Source organism: Dipteris shenzhenensis, chromosome 10 (genome assembly GCF_047967505.1).
Source record: "Dipteris shenzhenensis isolate YYH24624 ecotype China chromosome 10, Dip_SZ_1.0, whole genome shotgun sequence".
NCBI lineage: Eukaryota > Viridiplantae > Streptophyta > Polypodiopsida > Gleicheniales > Dipteridaceae > Dipteris > Dipteris shenzhenensis.
The window spans coordinates 55,579,482-55,599,236 of NC_141605.1; the positions used below are offsets into that span (position 1 = coordinate 55,579,482).

General features: G+C 49.0%; 1 protein-coding gene across 1 annotated transcript in view; it reads right to left on the reverse strand.

The window, feature by feature from the left end:
- Positions 1–19,755, reverse strand: part of LOC147897998 (uncharacterized) — a 267,115-nt gene that overhangs the window by 175,424 nt on the left and 71,936 nt on the right. Inside the window, exons 8-9 of the mRNA XM_087380165.1 lie at positions 1,780–2,062; positions 1,547–1,636 (exon numbers count right to left, since the gene is read on the reverse strand). Of these exons, the coding sequence (XP_087236291.1) occupies positions 1,547–1,636; positions 1,780–2,062 (373 nt within the window). The remainder of the gene's footprint in view (positions 1–1,546; positions 1,637–1,779; positions 2,063–19,755) is intronic.

A 19,755-nucleotide genomic window follows, 5' to 3' on the forward strand; every position in this document is an offset into this window, starting at 1 on the left:
TCGCTTGACCATTATGAAGTTTCATCACGGCGGCCCCCTAGTGAAAAGTGTGCAGGATGTGGGACGGGGTATGTGTGAGAGGTCAGGAGCTAGCTGATTTGGGATATCATAAAGCGTACATGCATAATTATGCTAGACTTGAGTCTCAGTGAGTGGTGAAGGGGATTGCCACTCTAGAAATCTCCACCAAAAGTCCTTAGAGTTGTTACTAAACAAAATATTCAGTAGTTCCTCCTCGTTTTGGCGGACGAAGTCCAGCTTTTCCTACATACCAATCGGTGATACTCGCGTAGCAACTCTGGTTCGTTCGAGAGGTAGTTTTTGGCTTCAAATCTGAGTTGAGGATGTAAAGCTTTGCACTCATCATCGTACCAACTATTACAAGGGATGGTCCCAGGTGGTGGTGGACGAGTGGAGCAAGTAGTGTGAGGGAAAGCGTGAAGGGCAGCCTCGTGTAGTGAGCGGGTGACCAGAGTAGCACGGTCCTCTAGTAAGGGTATAAAGTCAATATATGTGAGAAGTATGTAAAGGAGAGCTGAAATGTAGGTCATGATAAGTGGTAAGAGTGATATGTGGAGTGGGAGGTATGCGTGATGGGGTGTAAAGATTCTAAAGAAGAGGTATGTGTGATCAGGAGAGGGTGCAACAGTGAATTCAGTGATACGAGAGGCAAAGGCAGGGGATCCCATGATGTATTCAACAACACTAGAGCCCCCTCCATGTGGGAAGTAGGTAAGACCACCTGAGGAGGGCCATCTAATAAGACCCTTACAAATAATAAGATCATGCATCTTGCCTAGATCTAACAGAGCCTACCCATAAGATGTGAGCGGAGCTCGCATCTATCAGCTGAATCTCACAGCATACCCACGTCCTCAAGATCAATGTCTGGAAGTAAAATGGAACTGTCTCTGAAGTCGAAAAGTGGTATCTGACTAGCCCTCGTCGTCGCGTTGAAGTCCCCAGCCAAGAGGACTTCCACGCGGCTCGAGAAGTCGACAATGTCCCGGTAGAGAGCTGCGTATGGTGATGTCTCCGTCTCCTCTCGGACATCTCAAGCAAAGTGGGAGGTCTCGGGGGGGGGAGTAGCATACTGCAACAAACAAATTTCGGCTATCTGTGTCTGCAGACCCGGATCCATAAAAATCTAGAGCGTGTCTCTCCGCTCTATAGAGATGGTCCCCAAAAGGGTGGACCTGTAAAGAACTGCTACTCCTCATCATCCTCGTACTCTCCCTGTGTTCCTCGTCACATCTCTATAAGCAGACTCCCATGTGTACGTGCTGACTACTGGTAGTGGGCACTCTGGACTCTGATGTGTCTTTGTATAAAAGACTATGTCAATGACCTGTATAAGATTCCGAGAAGTTCCCTGGTTCTGAAGGGGAAGATCTACATATTCTCAACTGATAAGAGGGTATACAAAACTGTCATTTGAAGATGCATTTAATTTTCCTTCACTCTCAGTGTTGTTAAATATGTAAATAATGTTATGCATTCCCAATGCTTGTGTATCCACACTATTATCTTTTATCACAACACAAACCTGGATTTTTGGCCAGCACAATTTTGATAGCTTGAGCAAAGGACCAGCTTGAATCCATTTGAAAAACTAACTGACCTGGTGTAAAGTATCCTGCAAAATTTATTTAAGATGACTTGAACTTGTTCTGCTTAAAATTTTCAAGATCAATACTATCTGGTTTTTGTGCCAAATATATACATTTTTATTGGATTATCTTTAACCAAGTTTTTTATTTTTTCTTGTTTCATACTGACCTATACTGGGGTTAGAAAAGCTAGGAGCCAATGTGACCACATATGTTGGCCTTGTCTTTAAGCTTACGACGACTGTATAAGTCATTCCTTCACTAGCATTGTATAGTGACCTAGGATGCACATTTACTGGAGGTGGTTGCATATTCACATTCAGAAGTTTGGTGGTTGTGGTAGGTTTCACATTTGCAACCGCATTAGGCTCAGAAGCATCAAGTATACTCTGTCTGACTTCTGAAGGTCTAGCATCTATATTCTGTGAAAGATAAAGAGCTGCAGCTCCTGCCTTTGCCATGTAAAATACATATAAAGTATTTAAAAAAAAGCCAATCCACCCCATTTCACCTCATCCAAAGATATAAAATGTTAGGAATGAGCTAGAGGATTAAAAGGATTACAGAGTTGCATAACCAGGCAGGTAATAAAAATGAATGATTCCTAGGTCTGAATTTCCAATCATGTTGCAATACTTGAAGGGATAAAAATGTCAGAGTTAATTTAGAAAAAAAGAAAATTCAGAAGGAGAAAATTCATTCAGTATTAACTTTTTAAAAACTAACACTATGAGCTGAAAAATATGACCGCTCCCCATGCCCTGCGCCCTAGGTATAAAGGTCTTTTGTAAAATAAATACCTTTCTTTCATAATGGCCACAAACATTTTTTTCAAAGAAAAGACTTCTATTAAGTATGAAAGAAACTCGCATAGCAAAGCTCAAGGGAAAAAGTACATAATGCAAAGCATGAGAAATAAATATCCTAATAGGGCAAAATCAAACTCCTGCAAGAAAACTAGAGTATATGGACTGATGGCCATCTGGGCGACTATGCAGGGATCCTCCAGAAGAAAGCGAAGAGATTTTTTTAGAGTTTGGAGAGGATCTACATTCTTCTCTGAGTTTGCTTCAGGGTTGAGGTGGCATTTTCAGCCTCCACCTTGGATTTTTGTTCTCTCTTTTTGAGCTGTTTTTCCTTTCATGCATGACATGATGTACTCCTGCAGTTGAGCTTGCTCTTATGGCTTTCATTCATACTTAATGCAGTAATCTTTTCGAAAAAAAATATAAAAACCTCCTGCAAGAAAACTAGAGAAAATCAAAGGTTGAGGCTGGAAATACCATCTCGACCCTGTGGGAGTCTCAGAGAAGAATGAGGTGCTGCTCCACTCCATGAAGAAGATCGTTCTCTTGGTAGAGGCTGCCCGTGGAGAACCATGCATGCTCTTCCAATCGGCTATTAGGATGTGTACCATATTTGCCCAAATATTGGCCAATGTGTGTGCAGTGTGGACCTACGAAACATCCAAAGATTCTATGCAACTAGATCTCCAAATATGCCACACTCTATGGAGTGGACTTGATGGCACGGCAAATGTTGCAGCGAGGGTAGCCAGGGAGACCATTATTCTCCCTACATGTGAAGGGGGCCTTAACATCATTGACCCGCACTTGACTTGCAGTGTAGGGCATTGCTTTGTAAGGTGGTGGTGAGGGAACTCATTCCTGGGCAAGAACCTTGGAAGGATTTCTTTTTTGGACGCATTCAGGCTTGCACACCAACCTTGGGAGATGATTGGGTGGACAGCCCTCGCTGGATTTTTACTTCCGCCCCTCTCAGATCTCCTGCCTCTCCTCTCATGACTACCATCTTGAAAGCTTGGGGGAGCTTTAGGAACACTCTTCGAAGGGTTCCGCCCTCTACCCTCGAAGAGATTGATAGGCAACTGATCATTTGGAACGATAGTATACTTGATAAGCATGGCAGACCACTAGGCACTTCCCATTACATGCAGTGGTCTAGATGGGAGAGAGGCCCCGCCTACACACAGTAGGCACTTGGAAGGCATTTATTAGGCTACCTGAGGATCAGAGACTACAGTCCGTGAGTCACCTCTTTTTTTTCCCGAAAAAACAGTGCTAATTATATTACTTCGAGAACAAGATACAAGAGGTCAGCTTATAGCTGACGGCTGCGTTCACAAATCGGACACAGCCCTAAAAGGTAGCAAAATAAACCATCCTCTCACGGAGGGATAAGACGAGTATGAATGAACAGCCATCGGGGTGGTGAGTAGTGCCACCGAAGGCCCTGCGTAGTCTGCTCGAAGAAGAGGCCCTGTGTGTCCCAAGCCCAGAGGAAGCGTCTCCGCTTCTCCTGACCGGCCCGGGAGTCTCCCTGAATCTGGTCCCACTGGCCTCTGAGGGTATGAATAATCTCACTCCAAATCTCCGCCATGATCTGGGCAGTCGATAAGGAGGTGCCACCGAGGATCTGCGCGCAGCGCGAGGTCCAGATGTGCCACCCTGTAATGCTGCTAATAATCTCCCAGACTGGCTGCCTCTCCCGAACTCCTGTATCAGCCTCTGCTAGGTGCTCTGGGATACCCTCGAGCGGTCCCCATGTCCCCTGTGTAATAAGGAAAGTGGGGTCCTGTTGGCATGCCTCCAATAAGTGATGAAGACCAGGTGCGGTGCTGCACCAACAGAACGCGCCCCAAGTGATCAATCCTAGCTCTGGTGCTGCGCGAGTAAGAATCCCAAAAGTCCACCTCCACACATCCTGGGCGCGAGTGCAGCTCCACAGGCAGTGTTTTGGTGTCTCCTCATCCGCATGGCAAATCTGGCAACATCCGTCCTGGCCTATCTGCCTCAACCAGCTCCCCACTGGAAGACCTTTGTGGGCAAGAAGCCACAGGAAGTATGAGATCTTCCGCGGCCGCCAGCTCTCCCACAAGGCCTTCCAAAATGCCTGCAAAAAGAACCTGGAAATACCCTGTGCGTACCAGCTGGGTCGCTGGGTGGGGGGGCGGCTCTGCATCCTCCCGAGAACTCGCCTGCCCAGAGTCGTACTATAGGCGAAGGAGGTCGGCCCCTGTCCTGTCACAATCTCTGGCCACCACCACTCTCCTGGGTCCCAATCAAGCTCTGATAAGGCCCGCCCCTCCCAGAGCCAAAGACGCCAAAGCTGCACCTGGTCCTGCTCGATGCTAGGGTCGGTACGCCAGACCTTCCCCAAGAGGCCTACGACCCGAACCCTCTGCCACAGGAGTAGGGGGTCGATGAGCGCACCCTCTCTCCTGAGTCGTCCATCCCCAGAAACCGCGAAGAAGGAGATAGAGGAGTCATCCATACGTCCTGCGATCACCAATGGAATGCCACGGGGGGTGAACTGTCCTAGCCAGCGGGTGTCACCAGGCATGAGGATCTGAGGCTCAGGTGGAACCAACCAAGCAGCTGGGATCGCACCGTCAATCTCCGTGCGTCTCGCCTGGGCTCCACGTGCACCTCCAGCTGCGTCTGCAAGATCAGTCATCTCCAGATGTCTGTACGTATCCCTCCAAACACGAAGGGATCGGGCTGGCCCCCTCATCCAGCCGTCCCACCTGATATGTGATCTCTCCCCCAACTGAAGGCCCTCGGCATCTCTGACCTGACCGTTCCAGATAAGCAGCTGGCGATCGATCTCCTCCTGACAGCTGGGAGGGGACTGAATGAGACTGAGGCGGAGCCGCCTCCAAACCATGAGGAGGCTACGAACGAGTGGGGAGCGGGGCTGTGTGAGCGGGGCGGAGGTGAAGATCCACCTGAGGGACGGTAGCCACTCTCCACCTCGGCGCGGGACACGAGCCGACTCCCTGCTGAAGTAACATCTTCCACGTCTGCCCCCCTGGGGTCAAACCGCGAATGACAAGCTTGCCTAACAAGGCCTGACTCTGAAGCTCTGGATCAATGACCCCCAGGCCACCCTCAGCCTGCGGAAGAATGACTGTCTGCCAAGCAACCCTGGCTCTGGTATCTCTATGACCATCCTCCCCAGACCAAAGGAAGTTCCGAACCAACCTCCTGAGCTGTGCCGCGCTGGATCTCGAGAAGCACCAGCAGGAAGCCACATACCAAGCCGTGGCTAGGAGGACCTGGTTAACTACCCAGGCACGACCTGCAAGAGAGAGCTTAGCAGTGCTCCAGAAAGCCAGCTTCCGTCGGATGGAGTCTAGCACAGGGAGAAACTGCTGAGCTGGCGTGATGTCTAGGCCAACCTGGAAGCCAAGGTATCTAGCTGTCTGTCCACGTGGAATCCATCTGAAACCCAGAAATCGCCCCCACTGAGAACACGCCCCAGGGTCTGTGAGAAAACCAACTGATTTGTTCCAGTTGATTTTCGCACCAGCGGCCGAGCAGAAAACCTCCAGGGCCATCCGCACCCTCTCTAGCATCCTCTCATCGTCCTGGACATAAAGGGCTGTATCATCTGCGTACTCCGAGTCCAAAAGCTCCGTGTCCTCCCGGAGTGGAAGGCGAACACCCCTGAGCCCCGTGGACCTCGCCCAAAGGTAGTAAGTCATGGCCTCGGCGAAGAAGAGAAACAGGTAAGGAGCCAGGGGGCAGCCCTGACGTACTGATCTCTCCAAGCTAAAGCGCTCACCCATCCTGCCTCCAATGATGACTCTGCTAGACGCTGTCCTGTACAAAGCTGAGATACCCTGAATCCAACCTGCCGGGAAACCTAGCCGCTCCAGAGTCCCCTCCAAAAAGGACCAGTCCACGCGATCGTAGGCCTTCTCGAAGTCGAGAAGTAGAATGGCAAGGTGTGATCCGCTGTGCTGAGCCCACTCCGCCGCCTCTGAAAAGGTGAAGACATTATCCAGGATACTGCGATCCTGGACAAAGGCTGTCTGAGTGTCATGGACGAGGTCTGGGAGTAGAGGCCGAACTCTGGCACTAATCATCTTGGCGAGGATTTTGTAGGCAGTGGTAAGGAGAGTGATCGGACGCCACTGGCGAATCTCCTGTCTATCTCCTCCCTTCGGGATGAGGCAAATCAGTCCCGAGGAAAGGCTCTCTGGCATCTGACCGCTGCTGAAAATCCCCTGCAGAGCTGCAAGGAGGGGCTGATGGATCTGGTCCCAGAAGGAGGTGAAGAATGCTCGGGATAGCCCATCCTCACCTGGGCATTTCTGTCCGTTGATAGCCATCAAGGCCTCCAACATCTCATCCGAGGTGAACGGCGCCAACAACATCGCCTGCATGCTAGGCTGGACCAGGGATGGAATGTGCCTCCACACCTTCTCACGGGCACGACTAGCACGAGGGGCAAGCGGCTCCTGCTGGAAGAGGGTCCTGTAGAAATCTGAGGCTGTGGAGGGCAGGCTGCCGTCGAAGAAGAAGCTCTCCCAGGTCCCTGGGGCGGCTGCCTGTCAGGTCTCTGGGGTGCTGCTGCAGGAAGGGTAACCTCTGCCTCCTTGCCTTTATCCGAAATCTTCTTGTTCTTTCCTCTTTTCCTTCTAACCTCGATCCAACCACCCACTACCTCTGGACCAGACTCCGACTGCCTCGGCTCCTCCTGACGTGGCTGTCCGCGGGGGGGGGGGCGAGGGCGGAGGGGGCGGGGGCGGGGGGGGTCGAGACGAGCTAGCGAAGCGTGGACAAGCAGCTGCCAAGTGCCCAAAGCCGTGGCACCGCAGGCACTGACCTGGCTGTCCAGTGACTATCATGCTCTGGGTGATGCTGCCGGCACCTGTCACAATCTCGATCACTGCAGGGAGAGTCGCAGGATCCGCCACAGCCACACGGACTCGGGGGGCTCCTGCCGTGGTCACCGCGTCGGCAAAGGTGTCGTGCATAACCCAGCCAAAATGGGAGCCCAAGTCCCTGACAATCGGCCGCAACTCAGCAGCAAGCCCTGGAAACACTAGTGTCACTGGGTGGCGAGGTATACGGAACCGAACATCGAAATCCGCTGCGCTGAATCCACGGTACCACGGGACTATCATGATAATCTTCCCATCCACCGATGTGGGGGAACCGGCAATCAGGTTGCTCGCAGCTTTCTCATTGGAGAGTTTGAGCCAGAAGATGCCCCTTCCCATAAGGGCCACCTCCTCAATATGGCCATCCTCTAGCAGGAGAGTGGACTGGAGCCAGTCCCTGATGGCTGACCTGGAGGGGGAGTGTCCAATGACTCTACCGTAAACAGAGGTACGAGCAAAGTCAATGGCAACCTCCTGAACACGAGATGATTGTTGCTCTGTCAGGATAACGCGGTAGGCATCTGGAGAGGGAGGGTCCGACTGGGCCTCCGGATCCGGGCCGGCATACCGCCAAGACTAACTGCAAGCTTCCGATGAGGAACAGGCTGCCACCCAAAAAAGGGGGGACGAAGCGGGAGGTGGAGCCTGGGTGTGAGGCGGGCGAGGCGAAGTGAGGGGGCGGGGGGGTCGGAACGGAGGGAGGGGTGAAGGGTGCGGGGTGCGGGGAAAACGGGGGGGCGCGGAAGGGCGGCGGGGGCGGGGTTGGAGTGGCGGGGGCGGAGAGGTGAAGCGGGGGGCGGGGAGAGCGGAATGGAGGCGGGGGGGCGGGTGAAGCAAGGGGGGTCGGCGGGTGAGGCGGAGCGGCGAGAGGGGGGGGGGTGAGGTGAAGCGAGGGGGGGGGTTGGGTGAAGCGAGGTGAGGCGGAGGGGGCGGGGTGGAAGAGAGCGGAGGGGGGGTGAGGGCGGCTGAGACGAGGGAAAGGGGGGGGGAGTGGAGGCGAGGGGGGGCGGCGATGGTGAGGTGAGATGGAGCGGAGGGGCGGGGCGAGAGAGCAGCGAGGGGGCAGCGAGAGCGAGGCGAGGGCACAGCGAGGCGAGAGCGAGGCGAGGGCGCAGCGAGGTGGGCGGCGGGTGAGGGGGAGGGGGGGCGGGGGGCGAGGGCGGAGGGGGAAGGGGGCGGGGGTGGTCGCGGCGAGGGGAGGAGCTAGGGGGGAGGTAGAGCTAACGGTGGGGGGGGGAGAGGAAGCTCGCAGGAGCGTAACTCGAACACTCAGAGGGAGAGTAGTCATCTCCTACTGTCTGGACTGTCGCCATGGTTGAAAACCACGTCCGTGAGTCACCTCAGAGGGGTAGCACGCAGGATTCAGCAGATAGATGCAGCCATCCCGGTGGAATGGACAGTTGAGTTGACTTTTACTTCAACCACTTGGATGGGAGCTTTTTCAAGGACAGCAGTTCCTCTACAAGTGATCGCTCTTCGAGGTCTCGGGGAAGATGCACTAGTCTTTGACGTTGGGGATGGAGGTATACTCTCTAGATCCACGAATGATAGTCTTCTAGAGGTTGCCTTTCAGCCTATCAGGATTGCTGGTTTTTTGGACCATGGAGCGGGCTTGCAGTGGTACTTAGACCCCGACCCTCTCCTCTTGGCCCTGGGATCCTGGAGATGTGGTTATATGGAGGTGCACCTATCAGGTGCTTGTAGTGAGACCCACGAGAGTGCGAGTGGATAGATCATGGGCACCCAGAGAGGGGGATTCCCTTCTTTCGTTTCACGGTTGGTAATGCCAGGAAATTTCAATTGAACAGTAGGGGTTGGATTCCCTCCAGATCCCCCCATTGGAACAGCTTCTTCATCACTGTAGATTTACGTATGAATTTCTGGAGGAGGCTTTGGAAATCCCTCAGAAAATAGAAAGATCACTCTTTTCTTTTGGCTAAATGATTGTTCTCGCATGCCGGTGTGGAAGCGGTTGAGATTGCCTCAATGGCAATCCATTCGACAATCAAAAGATGGGAGCCCAACTCAAACATGAAAAAAATCCATCCAAGGTTTTATAGAGGCTGGAAGAGGACAGAGAAGAAGGGCAAAAGGCAGCAGGTGAAGCAAGAAACCTAAAGGAAAACTAAGGTAGGGAAGGGATTGAGAAGGGTAGAGGAAAATAGGGAAGATGCTGGGAAAGAAAGAATGAAATTTTATTAAAGTCTACGAAAGACCGATGGGTCTATGAGACTGGTAGAAAACCTGATACAGCAAGCAGAAGGGTGAAGCTACTAATAAGCGAGCATCACCACCCATGCTGAGTGCTAAGTCCTAAAAAAGTACATAGTCGTATATCATCAGCAGTGGCATCATCATCATCCTCATCAGTAAAATGCCGTCTCATAATGGTGTAGATGTCACAGGGAGCTCGGGGGGAGGGCGAGGTTGTGCGGATGTATAGCAGTGATGGAGCGTTGGTGGCTGTTCGTGGGCACAATCTGCCGTCTCGATCCCTGGCGATGACCCTACTCTTAACTAGAGCTACTGTAACTCTGCTCCAGGTCTAAACATGGATGGGACGCCAAGTTTAATCTGCGTGTCCGTCCATTGTCGAGTATGGCATGTCTCAGTCTCTGCGTCTTTGCTGCATCTCTCATCAAGGATTGTGTGATCCATACGGTCTGAGTGAAAAAACTCTGTAATCCTACTTTGGGATGAATCAGACTAAGTATGGAGACCTGTCTCCATGCCTTGAGTAGGTGCTCTCTGTGCCGAAGTGCCTCATGAAGGAAAGCAACAAGGCACCCATGGTCTGGGTATGAAAGAAGACTGGAGAGGGGCCCAAAAACATCTTTGAAGAGACAGTGATATCAACCACGGATCTCATAGTACACGGGGCATTTGAATATGAAGTGCTCCTCTGACTCGACCTCCTGTCGATCACATAGCGTACATATGCGACACTCTCTGGGTATCCCCTCATCTCGTCCGCTCTCGATACGGAGTCGGTGTGATGACACTCGAAACTGTCAAATGGCGATCCTCTGTGAGTGCAGTAGGTGGATCCGTGTGTATTGTAGGGGGATAATGAAACCCTCCTCCGAGATGTGGAGGTAGTGGTCTCTGTAGAAGCTGAGCTTGACTGGAAGCTCCCTCGGCTCCAACCATGTCCTAAAAGTGTGTAGCTATAAGAGATCCTCTCGAATGATCTGGTTCACCTCGTGGTATCCAAGTGGGATCGATCGAGCATCTCAGCTATACTGAAAAGGAGACAATCTATCAATGTGGAGCCCCAATCTCTCGAACCACCTACATGTCTGTGCATACCAACCTCTCTCGTCTCCTCCATTTGCGAGACCCATGGATGAGGCCATAGCCATCCATGGCAAACTACATCGCCCCAATGTGCAGGATCCGTACTGTCTGATTTGGTGTAGATAGGTGATAGTCTGGAAGTTTGCATTTAATTGCCAACAGGGAAGTGCCGAACTCAGCTTGAATGATATGCTGCGGCACCGATGGCTTTCCCTGAATCATCCGCGAGAGCAAGAGAATCTATAGTCGCTCTACTCAAGCCCACTGTGTGTCTGAGAGGTCTGGCTCCCAACAAAGGCTGCCATACATGCCTGCTAGTCGAACCAGAGTCAAATAGCAAAGCCTTGGTCCGAGGATCCCAAAAGTGTGAGTGGAAGTAGTGTCTCTCTAGTTGGGCAAGTGAGGCGTAGCCCCTACTCAAACGGGCTTGCATTGCCGGTCTCGCCATGAAGATCAGGCCAGAGAAAACGACACCCAAGTAGGTATTTGAGGAGACAATCTCAATCGATGCCCCATCGAATGTGAGCTGCTCCCTGTGCATGGCTGCTTGAGATGTGTTGAAGATCATAACCTTGGTTTTGCCAAGGTTGACGTTCAAATCATGTGACTCACAAGAGGTATGCAATGCGTCTGAGTGTCTCTGGAGCCCCTCGGGAGAAGAGACGTCAAAACCATGTCATCTATGTACAAGAGGATTTGAACCAAGAGAATCAATACCATGTCCTATATGATGCTCCGGAGTGTGAGTACATGATCCCATTGGAGCCCTCTGTCTTGAGTCCCCGCATATCTGGAAACCGGTTGACCTTCGTGTCAAGTATTGATGCATAGACCTTGGACATGACATGCCCAATCATAATGGTCCTGTAGTTTCTTGGGCTCATGGGACCCCTTGCCTTGTGACTATTAGTGATAGTGTTAAGGGTCCATGCATGTGGGAAGCCAAGGCAAACTAATGTCCACAGAAGACCAACAGCTCCATGGGACAGCCAAAAACCATCTAGTACATCAGCTTAGGGAGAGCACATGGCAGCTCCTAGGGAGTGCAAAAAGCGACTCCAATTATTTGGAGTACCTACACAATAGTCTGAAAATAAACATGATCAGCCATACATCAGTTTAAGAGTGGGAGTCTTTTCATTTGGATTCAACCTCCTTGATGAGTGGTATGCCTTCACTGTATACTGCCCATTTCCATCCTTCCTAACCTGATAGCAAAAGGGAGGGGCTGAGGGTGGCTGCTCTGATAGCTGCAATAATTGAAGCTGAAGAAGGAAAGAAAATGAAGCTGATGAAGCTGCCTTCTTGGAGCAGAAACTGCTGCAAAGATAACTCCGTTGGAGGCACGATTTTGAATCTGACGGTGTTACAAAGTGAAGTTCTTGGAGCTGCAGCTTACACCTTTTCCTGGCCTTGAAAACTGCTGATCCTTGCTGCTGTTTAAATTCAATTTTGGAGCTGTTGAAGGCACGTTATTGGAGCTGTTGAGTTCTTTTTATGGAGCAGGTCTTGGAGCAGTAAATGACTCAGATCATCAAGCAATTTGGAGCAGCTATCCCCAGGTGGAGGTATAGCAGAATTGTACAACTTAAAATGCAGCTTTCCTAGCCCAGAATATCATCGATTTGGAGCACATTTAAGGCATAGGGTCTTGGAGGAGAACTGCGATTTGGAGCAGCACGTCCTAGAAAGAAAGAAAGAAAGAAAGAAATTTTATTAGAGTCTTCCGAAGACCGATGGGTCTATGAGACTGAAAGAAAACCTGATACAAATCACAGTAAGGGTGGAACTATTGAAACGAGCATCATTACCCTGCTGAATCCTAAGTTTGATCATACATAATCAAATACATCTGGATGTAACAATGAAAAGAAAAGGACTGGAGCGCAGCGGAATCCTCCGTATGTCATGTCGCCCTGGCTGGTGCATAGCCGGTGATGGGACGCTGGCGCCCGTCAAGGGGTGCCATGCATCTCGGTCTCCTGGACGAGGCTCGACGCAAGACCAGAGCCACCGTGACTCCCGTGGGACGTATCCCGGGTCTAAACAATGACGGGAGGCCCCCCAGAGTGATCTGTGTGTCCCCTCAATGTCTCGTGTGTCGTGCTACGGTCGTCGGGTCGGGGTCTCTGTCACGTCTGCGGCTAGAGACTAGACGATCAATGTCACTCGATGGAAAGAACTCTGTGATCCTACTCTGAGAGGTGTCTGATGATGTGGCCAAGCCCCGTCGCCTGAGTAAGTACTCTCTGTGTCGGACCCCCTCATGAATGAAGGCCGCGAGGCATCTCTGATCTGGGTAGGTGAGGAATCTAGAAAGGAACCCAGAGCTGTCTCTGAAGAGGCAGTGGTAGCGACCTCGGATCTCGTAGTACACTGGGCACCTGAAAATAAAATGCTCCTCCAACTCAACCTCCTGACAATATGCATAAGCGATGCTCCCTAGGAATCCCCTCTGCTCTGCCACTCTCTATGTGGAGGCGGTGTGATGATACCCGAAACTATCCGATGGAGATCCGTAGTGAGTGAGGCATATAAAGCTCAGTGTACCCCGGTGGTGTGATGAATCCCTCCTCCGAAATACAAAGACAGTAATCTCTGTAGAATTTTAGCTTCACTGGAAGCTCCCTCGGCTCCAACCAGGTCCTAAAGGTGTGTAGCTATAGGAGATCCTCTCAAATGACCTAGTTGGTGTGTGGCTGATCGGGATGGTGGGTGGGAGTACCGGAGGGGCATCTAAACTGTACTGAAAAGGAGGTATCCTATCGATGTGGAACCCTAGTCTCACAAACCATCTGTGAGTCCGTGCATACCAGCATCGCTCGTCTCCCTCTGCTGCCAACCTAATGGAGGAATTGCGAGCCAACCATGGCAAGCTCTGTCTCCCTGATGTGCAGTCCCCATATGATCTAACCCGGTGTAGATATGTGATGGTTTGAAAGGCTGCATCTAGCTAGAGTGGAGAAGCACCAAACTCGGCCTGAATGATGTGATGTGGTACAGACAGTTTCCCCCAGGTCATCCGTGAGAGCATGAGGATCTGCAGGCGCTCCACCCATGTCCACTCTATCTCTGACATGTTAGGCCCCCAACAAGGGCTGCCATACATACCGGCTGGTCGGACCAAGGAGTCGAAGAGAAGAGCCTTGGTCCGAGGGTCCTAGAAGTGGGAGTGGAAGCATTGTCTCTCTAGCCGAGACAGTGAGGCGTATCCCCTGCTCAGTCTGGCCTACAACGCTGGTCTCATCGTGAAGATTGGGCCGAAGAAGATGACCCCCAAGTAACTGTATGAGGATACGATCTCAACTGGTGACCCACCGAAAGTAAAAGTAAACTGTTTCCGTTGCATGTTTGCTCGAGAGGTGTTAAAGATCATGACCTTGGTCTTGCCAAGGTTGACCTCCAAATCATGGGATAAACAAAAAGCCTACAGTGCATCCAGGTGTCGCTGGAGCCCCTCGGGTGTGGACGACAAGAGTGCCACATCATCTGCATAAAGAAGAATCCTGATGATGATCCCAGCAAGTGAGCAACCCCTCCGAACGCCCCCGTGAAAGTCTCAAGCTCATCGATGTAGAGGCCAAATAGGGTCGGTGATAAGGGACAACCCTATTTGACCCCTATGGTACTCAAGATCTCATTTGTCCAACCTGCACCTATCCGAACTCGGCCTGAGACTCTCTCATACTACCCCCAGTGTCTGTAGGCGTGTGATGAGATGAGCTTGAGGTACTGTGTCAAAGGCTTTGCGGAAATCCACAAAGCAGCAATATACCCTCTCCTTCCGTGATCTGGCCTCCTCAATGACACTCCTGAGTGTGAGTATGTGATCCATAGTCCTGTGGTCTTGCCTGAAACCAGCCTAACCCTCTGCTCTGGAACAGCATGAACCTGGACCAGACAATTGCGATTTGAAGAAGCTAGTATGGAACAAAAACATGGAGCAGGTCAAGGAGGGAGGGAGACGAGAAGGCTGAGAGGCCGAGGGGGGACTGAGAGTGAAGGCAACTAAGCTAGGAAAGAAAGGAGAGGAGCACAATGGGGAGCAGTCTGCAACTTGCCTTGTTTCCATATTCAAATCCATAGACATGGATTGTGGGACACAATGGCTGCACTATCATGTGCTTTGCTTGGACCTTTTGCTTGGACCTTCAACTGGATATTGAAAGAAGCAAGCTCCACCCTATTGTCCCACATGCAGACACATGAATCCCCAAAATCGGTAAATTGTAGTATCAACTGCCCCTATCATGCTGCTTTTCCCAGTCTAAAGAAGATCATTGTGACCTACATGAAATTGTGTGTGTGTGTGTGTGAGAGAGAGAGAATGGGAAAAAAGGACAGCACAACAATTGACTGAATTTTCTCAGTTGCGGCCTCTCTCTGATTCAAAAAATGATACCCTATCACATGCTCAGATTAAATTGACTGCTAATGATCAGAGGAAATTGCATAAATGGCAGATCAGGGCAAGAATGAAACCCCTCATGGATAAGGGCTGCTCATCAAAAGCTTTTTTCCAGGGCTTACATGCTACTCGAAAGAAAAAATCATGTCTAAGGGTAAGGAAGCTTGATGGCTCTTGGACACACTCTTTCTCTGATCTCCAAGATGAATGCCAAAATTACTTCCAGAAATTGTTCTCTGCTCCTGGTTTCCCATCCAATCAAATGACTGATGCTAGGACTGAATTCCTCCAATATGTTTCTGAAATAGTGGAAATGGATGATGCTCTTATCTTGGAGAGACCTTTTACTGACACAGAACTTGATAATGCATTGTTCCACCTCAGTAAATACAAGTCCCCTGGCTGGGATGGCTTTACGGTGGAATTTTATATTTCCTTTTGGGATGATTTGAAAGACATCCTCTTGCAAATGATCAATGTTGCCTGGCAAGAAAATCAGTTGCCACACTCTTGGAAGCATGGCATAGTCAAACTTGTGCCCAAAAAACATCTGTGTGACCATATTTCAGATTGGAGGCCTATTACTTTGATGCCTGTAGTTTACAAACTCAGGATGCGTCAATTTTACGAGCAAAAACCTATGAGCAGGTTTACCCGAGCGTGTTTTTCAAGAGATTTTTAAAAATGTTTTTCTTTAGGAAACATGGTTTTTACACTTTTATTTTCACTAGAACTAGATCCCTTTATCATAAAAATATACAGACTAGTCACTCATTCATTTTTACACAACATAATTTTCTTATTTAGAGACATCCCTTTGTACCCCTGTTATTACCTTAAAAAAGTGTTGATTCCTTTAAGAAACATTCCTCATAATCACTCTCAATGTAATAATACTATGCATATATAATTACTTATTAACACATTTATATCATATGGCAATATCTTTTTAGTGTTTTTATAGCATATTTATGGACATGTTTCTAAAGAAGTTTAAATTACTATAAATAAGTATTAACTTGGGCTTATATATCACTCTCATAAAATACATGTAATAGTTAATACTATATATGAAAGATTTTCCAAAATATAACTCCATGGATGTGCTCAAATGGGGTGTTCCGATCAATTTGAGTGGTTGAATGACTATATTTGGACATTGGATATGAAAGTTATGTCACTTTTAAAAGTGCTGTCCAAGGTAGTTTCGCCAGCGAAACTACCTTGGGAGACTTGCTTCAAAGGGGTTTCGCTGGAGAAACTACCTGGATGGCTTGCTTCAATGAGTTTTCTTTGAAGAAACTCTTTCATGAAGGTAGATTGAGAGAGGGTTTTCAATGTCACCCCCTATTAAGTAAAAGTTGTAAGAAGGATCATAAGGGAATTTTCATAGAGAAGTCTACTCTACATGTGGGTTTCTTCAAAAGCCATCCCATTATGCTCTCACCATTCCTATAGATTCACCTAAAGATTTTTGTATAAAATAGGCATTGCTATAATACTTTGCATATTTCTAAGTGAAACTATGTTTTCTTCTGATCGATTTTTGCCATATTTATGCATAGTTGGAAGCTTTTTGTCAATTTTGACAAATCTAAATTGCTTCCCCTGAAACAATGTGACTGGCATTCTATTCTCTGGCCAGGTCAGGTGGTGCATTCCAAAGATGTAGTCAGGCATTTGGGATATCCTATTGGATGGCATATCACCAGGAAGCAGTGGTTAAAATGGATCTTCCAAAGACTTCAACATAAACTGGACTTCTGGAAAATTTCTACTTGGCCTCTTCATGTCAGGCTCAGAATAGTACAGTCCATTGTAATGTCCTATGCCCAGTTCTTTTTGCCTTTACTGCATTGGTCCTCCAGAGATAATTCAGCTTTTATGTCTCAAGCAATGGAGATGTTATGGAGGACAAAAACTGCTGTGAAAGCATTGAGACTGATGAAGATGGAAATGGTGTGCTCTCCTAGGATGCATGGTGGACTCAATGTCCTCAATATAAGATATCATGTACTTGCCAGGAAGGCGACTATTGCTCCATACTTTTTTCCGCCAACAACAGCCATGGACTTGTATGATAGCATCCATGTGTGTCAACATGAGGACTTGTGCTTATGGTCATTGGACTACTGATCATTAGGAGGTTGTCATTGGCATATTTGTAGGGAAGATACCTGGCTGTCCTTTCTCTACTGCTCTGATACTTGACTGGAAGCAAGTACTTTCTAAGGTCAAATGGGCTCCTGATAATTGCTCGGGGACAAATTCAATGAGGAAAGAAAGTATTCATTGGAGTGCCATCTTTGATATTCCACTCGCTTTACAGGAACCTGTTCGGGCATACAATCTCATGAAATTGGGAATTAGATACATAAATGATGTGGTAGATAATCAGGGCTATGTCTTATCTTTTCCCCAGGCCACTGCTTCCTATGCATTGGGAATGCACCAAAGGTCCATATGGAAGAAAATTACTGATCTATTACTTTCTTTTCTACCTGTTCCTCCTGTGGCTGACACAGACAGGCTTATGGATTGGCAATTGCAACCCTCTGCTACATGCACGCATCCTGTTCCTCTTCCTGCCTTGACCTCCATCAAAGTCTACAGGCTTCTTCAGCCTACTCCATGGATTCAGCAATATGCTAATACTCTGTGGCATATAAGGAAGCCCCTCTCATGGTGGCGGAAGAATCTCCGGATATTATGGAAGTGTAAAATGCCATTGAAACAAAGACTTTTTCCTTGGAGATGCATGACAGGCACATTGTCAGTGGAAGTCACGCTTGCCAAACGTCGCATTGCACCATCCACATGTTTAAGATGTCAGGCTCCTTCAGAGACTGTCCCTCATTTGCTTTGGCACTGCCCGTGTTCTAGGAACCTCCTCGAGAAAATTTCAGATCATCTTCGGCTCCGTTTCCCAAGTCACATTTTTGGGAAACATTTCTGGCTCTTTGGCAGATTTATGAGGTCTTTGTCTCAATACTCACTATTTCTCTCTTGGGTGAGATATTGGGCTCTTTGGACAATCTAGAGTGAGCATAATTTGGCATACTTAGGTCGGCAGATTCACAAGTCATATGAATCTTTCCGAGCCTCATTGCGGCAATCCTTATATGATGCCTGCCATGAGGGTGATATGGATACTTCTTGCATAGAGCTTTTCTTTTTATGTTTCTGATCTTTGGGATCCTCTTCATTTTGGAGACTTCCCATCTTGTAAATTTATGAACATATAAATATTCTGCACTGGATATTACAAAAAAAAAGTGTGTGTGTGTGTGTGTGTGTGAGAGAGAGAGAAAGAAAGAAAGAAAGAAAGAAAGAAATTTTATTAAAGGTCCACGGAAGGCCATACATGGCCTATGGGACACAAAATCATCCGAAAGGAAAATACATCATCAACGATGCGCCAACTAGGTGGCCTCATCGTAATACCGCTAAGATGCCAAAAATGGCTACAAAAATCCTAGATACAAAATGAAATGAAATAGAGTACCAAAATTGCCTAGATACAAAATGTAAAATATGAAATATGAGGAACATCGTCTTCCCTAAGGGGTCTGTGATCCAAAGAAATGATGGAAGTCATGGCCATCGACCATGCCTCCTGCCATGAGTGTGAAGATCTGGGCAAGTGTCAAATGGGCTGCTGGCGGTGCCAAGTCTCCATGGAGCAATCTCCTCCGAAAATCTGCCATCATCCTCCGTCGTCTAGAAATAAAGCGACGGGTACGGCCTCTGTGTAAGATCATCCTGCGGTGCTGCCGGATCATGTCATATGTACATCCTCGGGGTGGAACCATCGGTGCTCTCTGGCAAGATGGGCTATCTCTGTGCTCATGGTCCTGCGCCTCGTCCTGCTCCTCATGAATAACCAGGTCTCTGGCAGGGATGCGACGGTGCTCTCTGAGGAATCTCTCTCTGTATCTGGTGATCTCCCTGATGAACAACGCTAAGCAATACTGATCCTCATACTCCATAATCGGAGAGAGAGGTCCAAATCCGTGCCCAAATAAACAGTGAAATCTGCCACGGATCTCATAATATAAAGGGCATCTGCAAACAAAGTGCTCCTCAGTCTCCACCTCCCCCATAGTGCAACAAGGGCATATCCTAGTCTCTCGCCTGGGTCTATGTCCGGTAGCTGTACGACGCATCCTGCCGGCCTCAACGTCTAATCTGTGGGAAGATACCCTGAGCTGGCCCAAGGCAATCCTGAGTGAGTGCGACATATGAACGCCGATATATCCTGGGGATATGATGAAGCCATCCTCTGAAATCCTGAGAAAATGGTCACGATATGTGGCCATCTTCGTAGGAAGCTCCGTGGGATGAACCCAAGTGCGAAACGTGTGTAGCTGCAACAAATCTGCCCTGAGAGAGAGAGAGAGAGAGAGAGAGTGTGTGTGTGTGATTGATTGGTGTGTTGGTAGGTGTGAGAGAGAGAGAGAGAGCTCTAGCCTTCTGCAACAGCTCTAGACCCTCCCCCAACCAGCCCGTGAGACTCAGCTTCCTGTTGCACTGTATCAGAGCTCAAAATACGGTGATTTGGAGCAGCTACTATCTGCCGTACAGCCCACCACAGCCCCGTACGGATTCGTACAGGTGTACGGCCTGTATGGACTGTTTCACCTGCTACAAGTTGCTGCTTCCAGTTCATCTCCGGCTCTAGATCGATTTTATACAGGAATTTGCTTGCGGACTACATCTATACACTGATTTTGAAGGCTCTTTGCTCC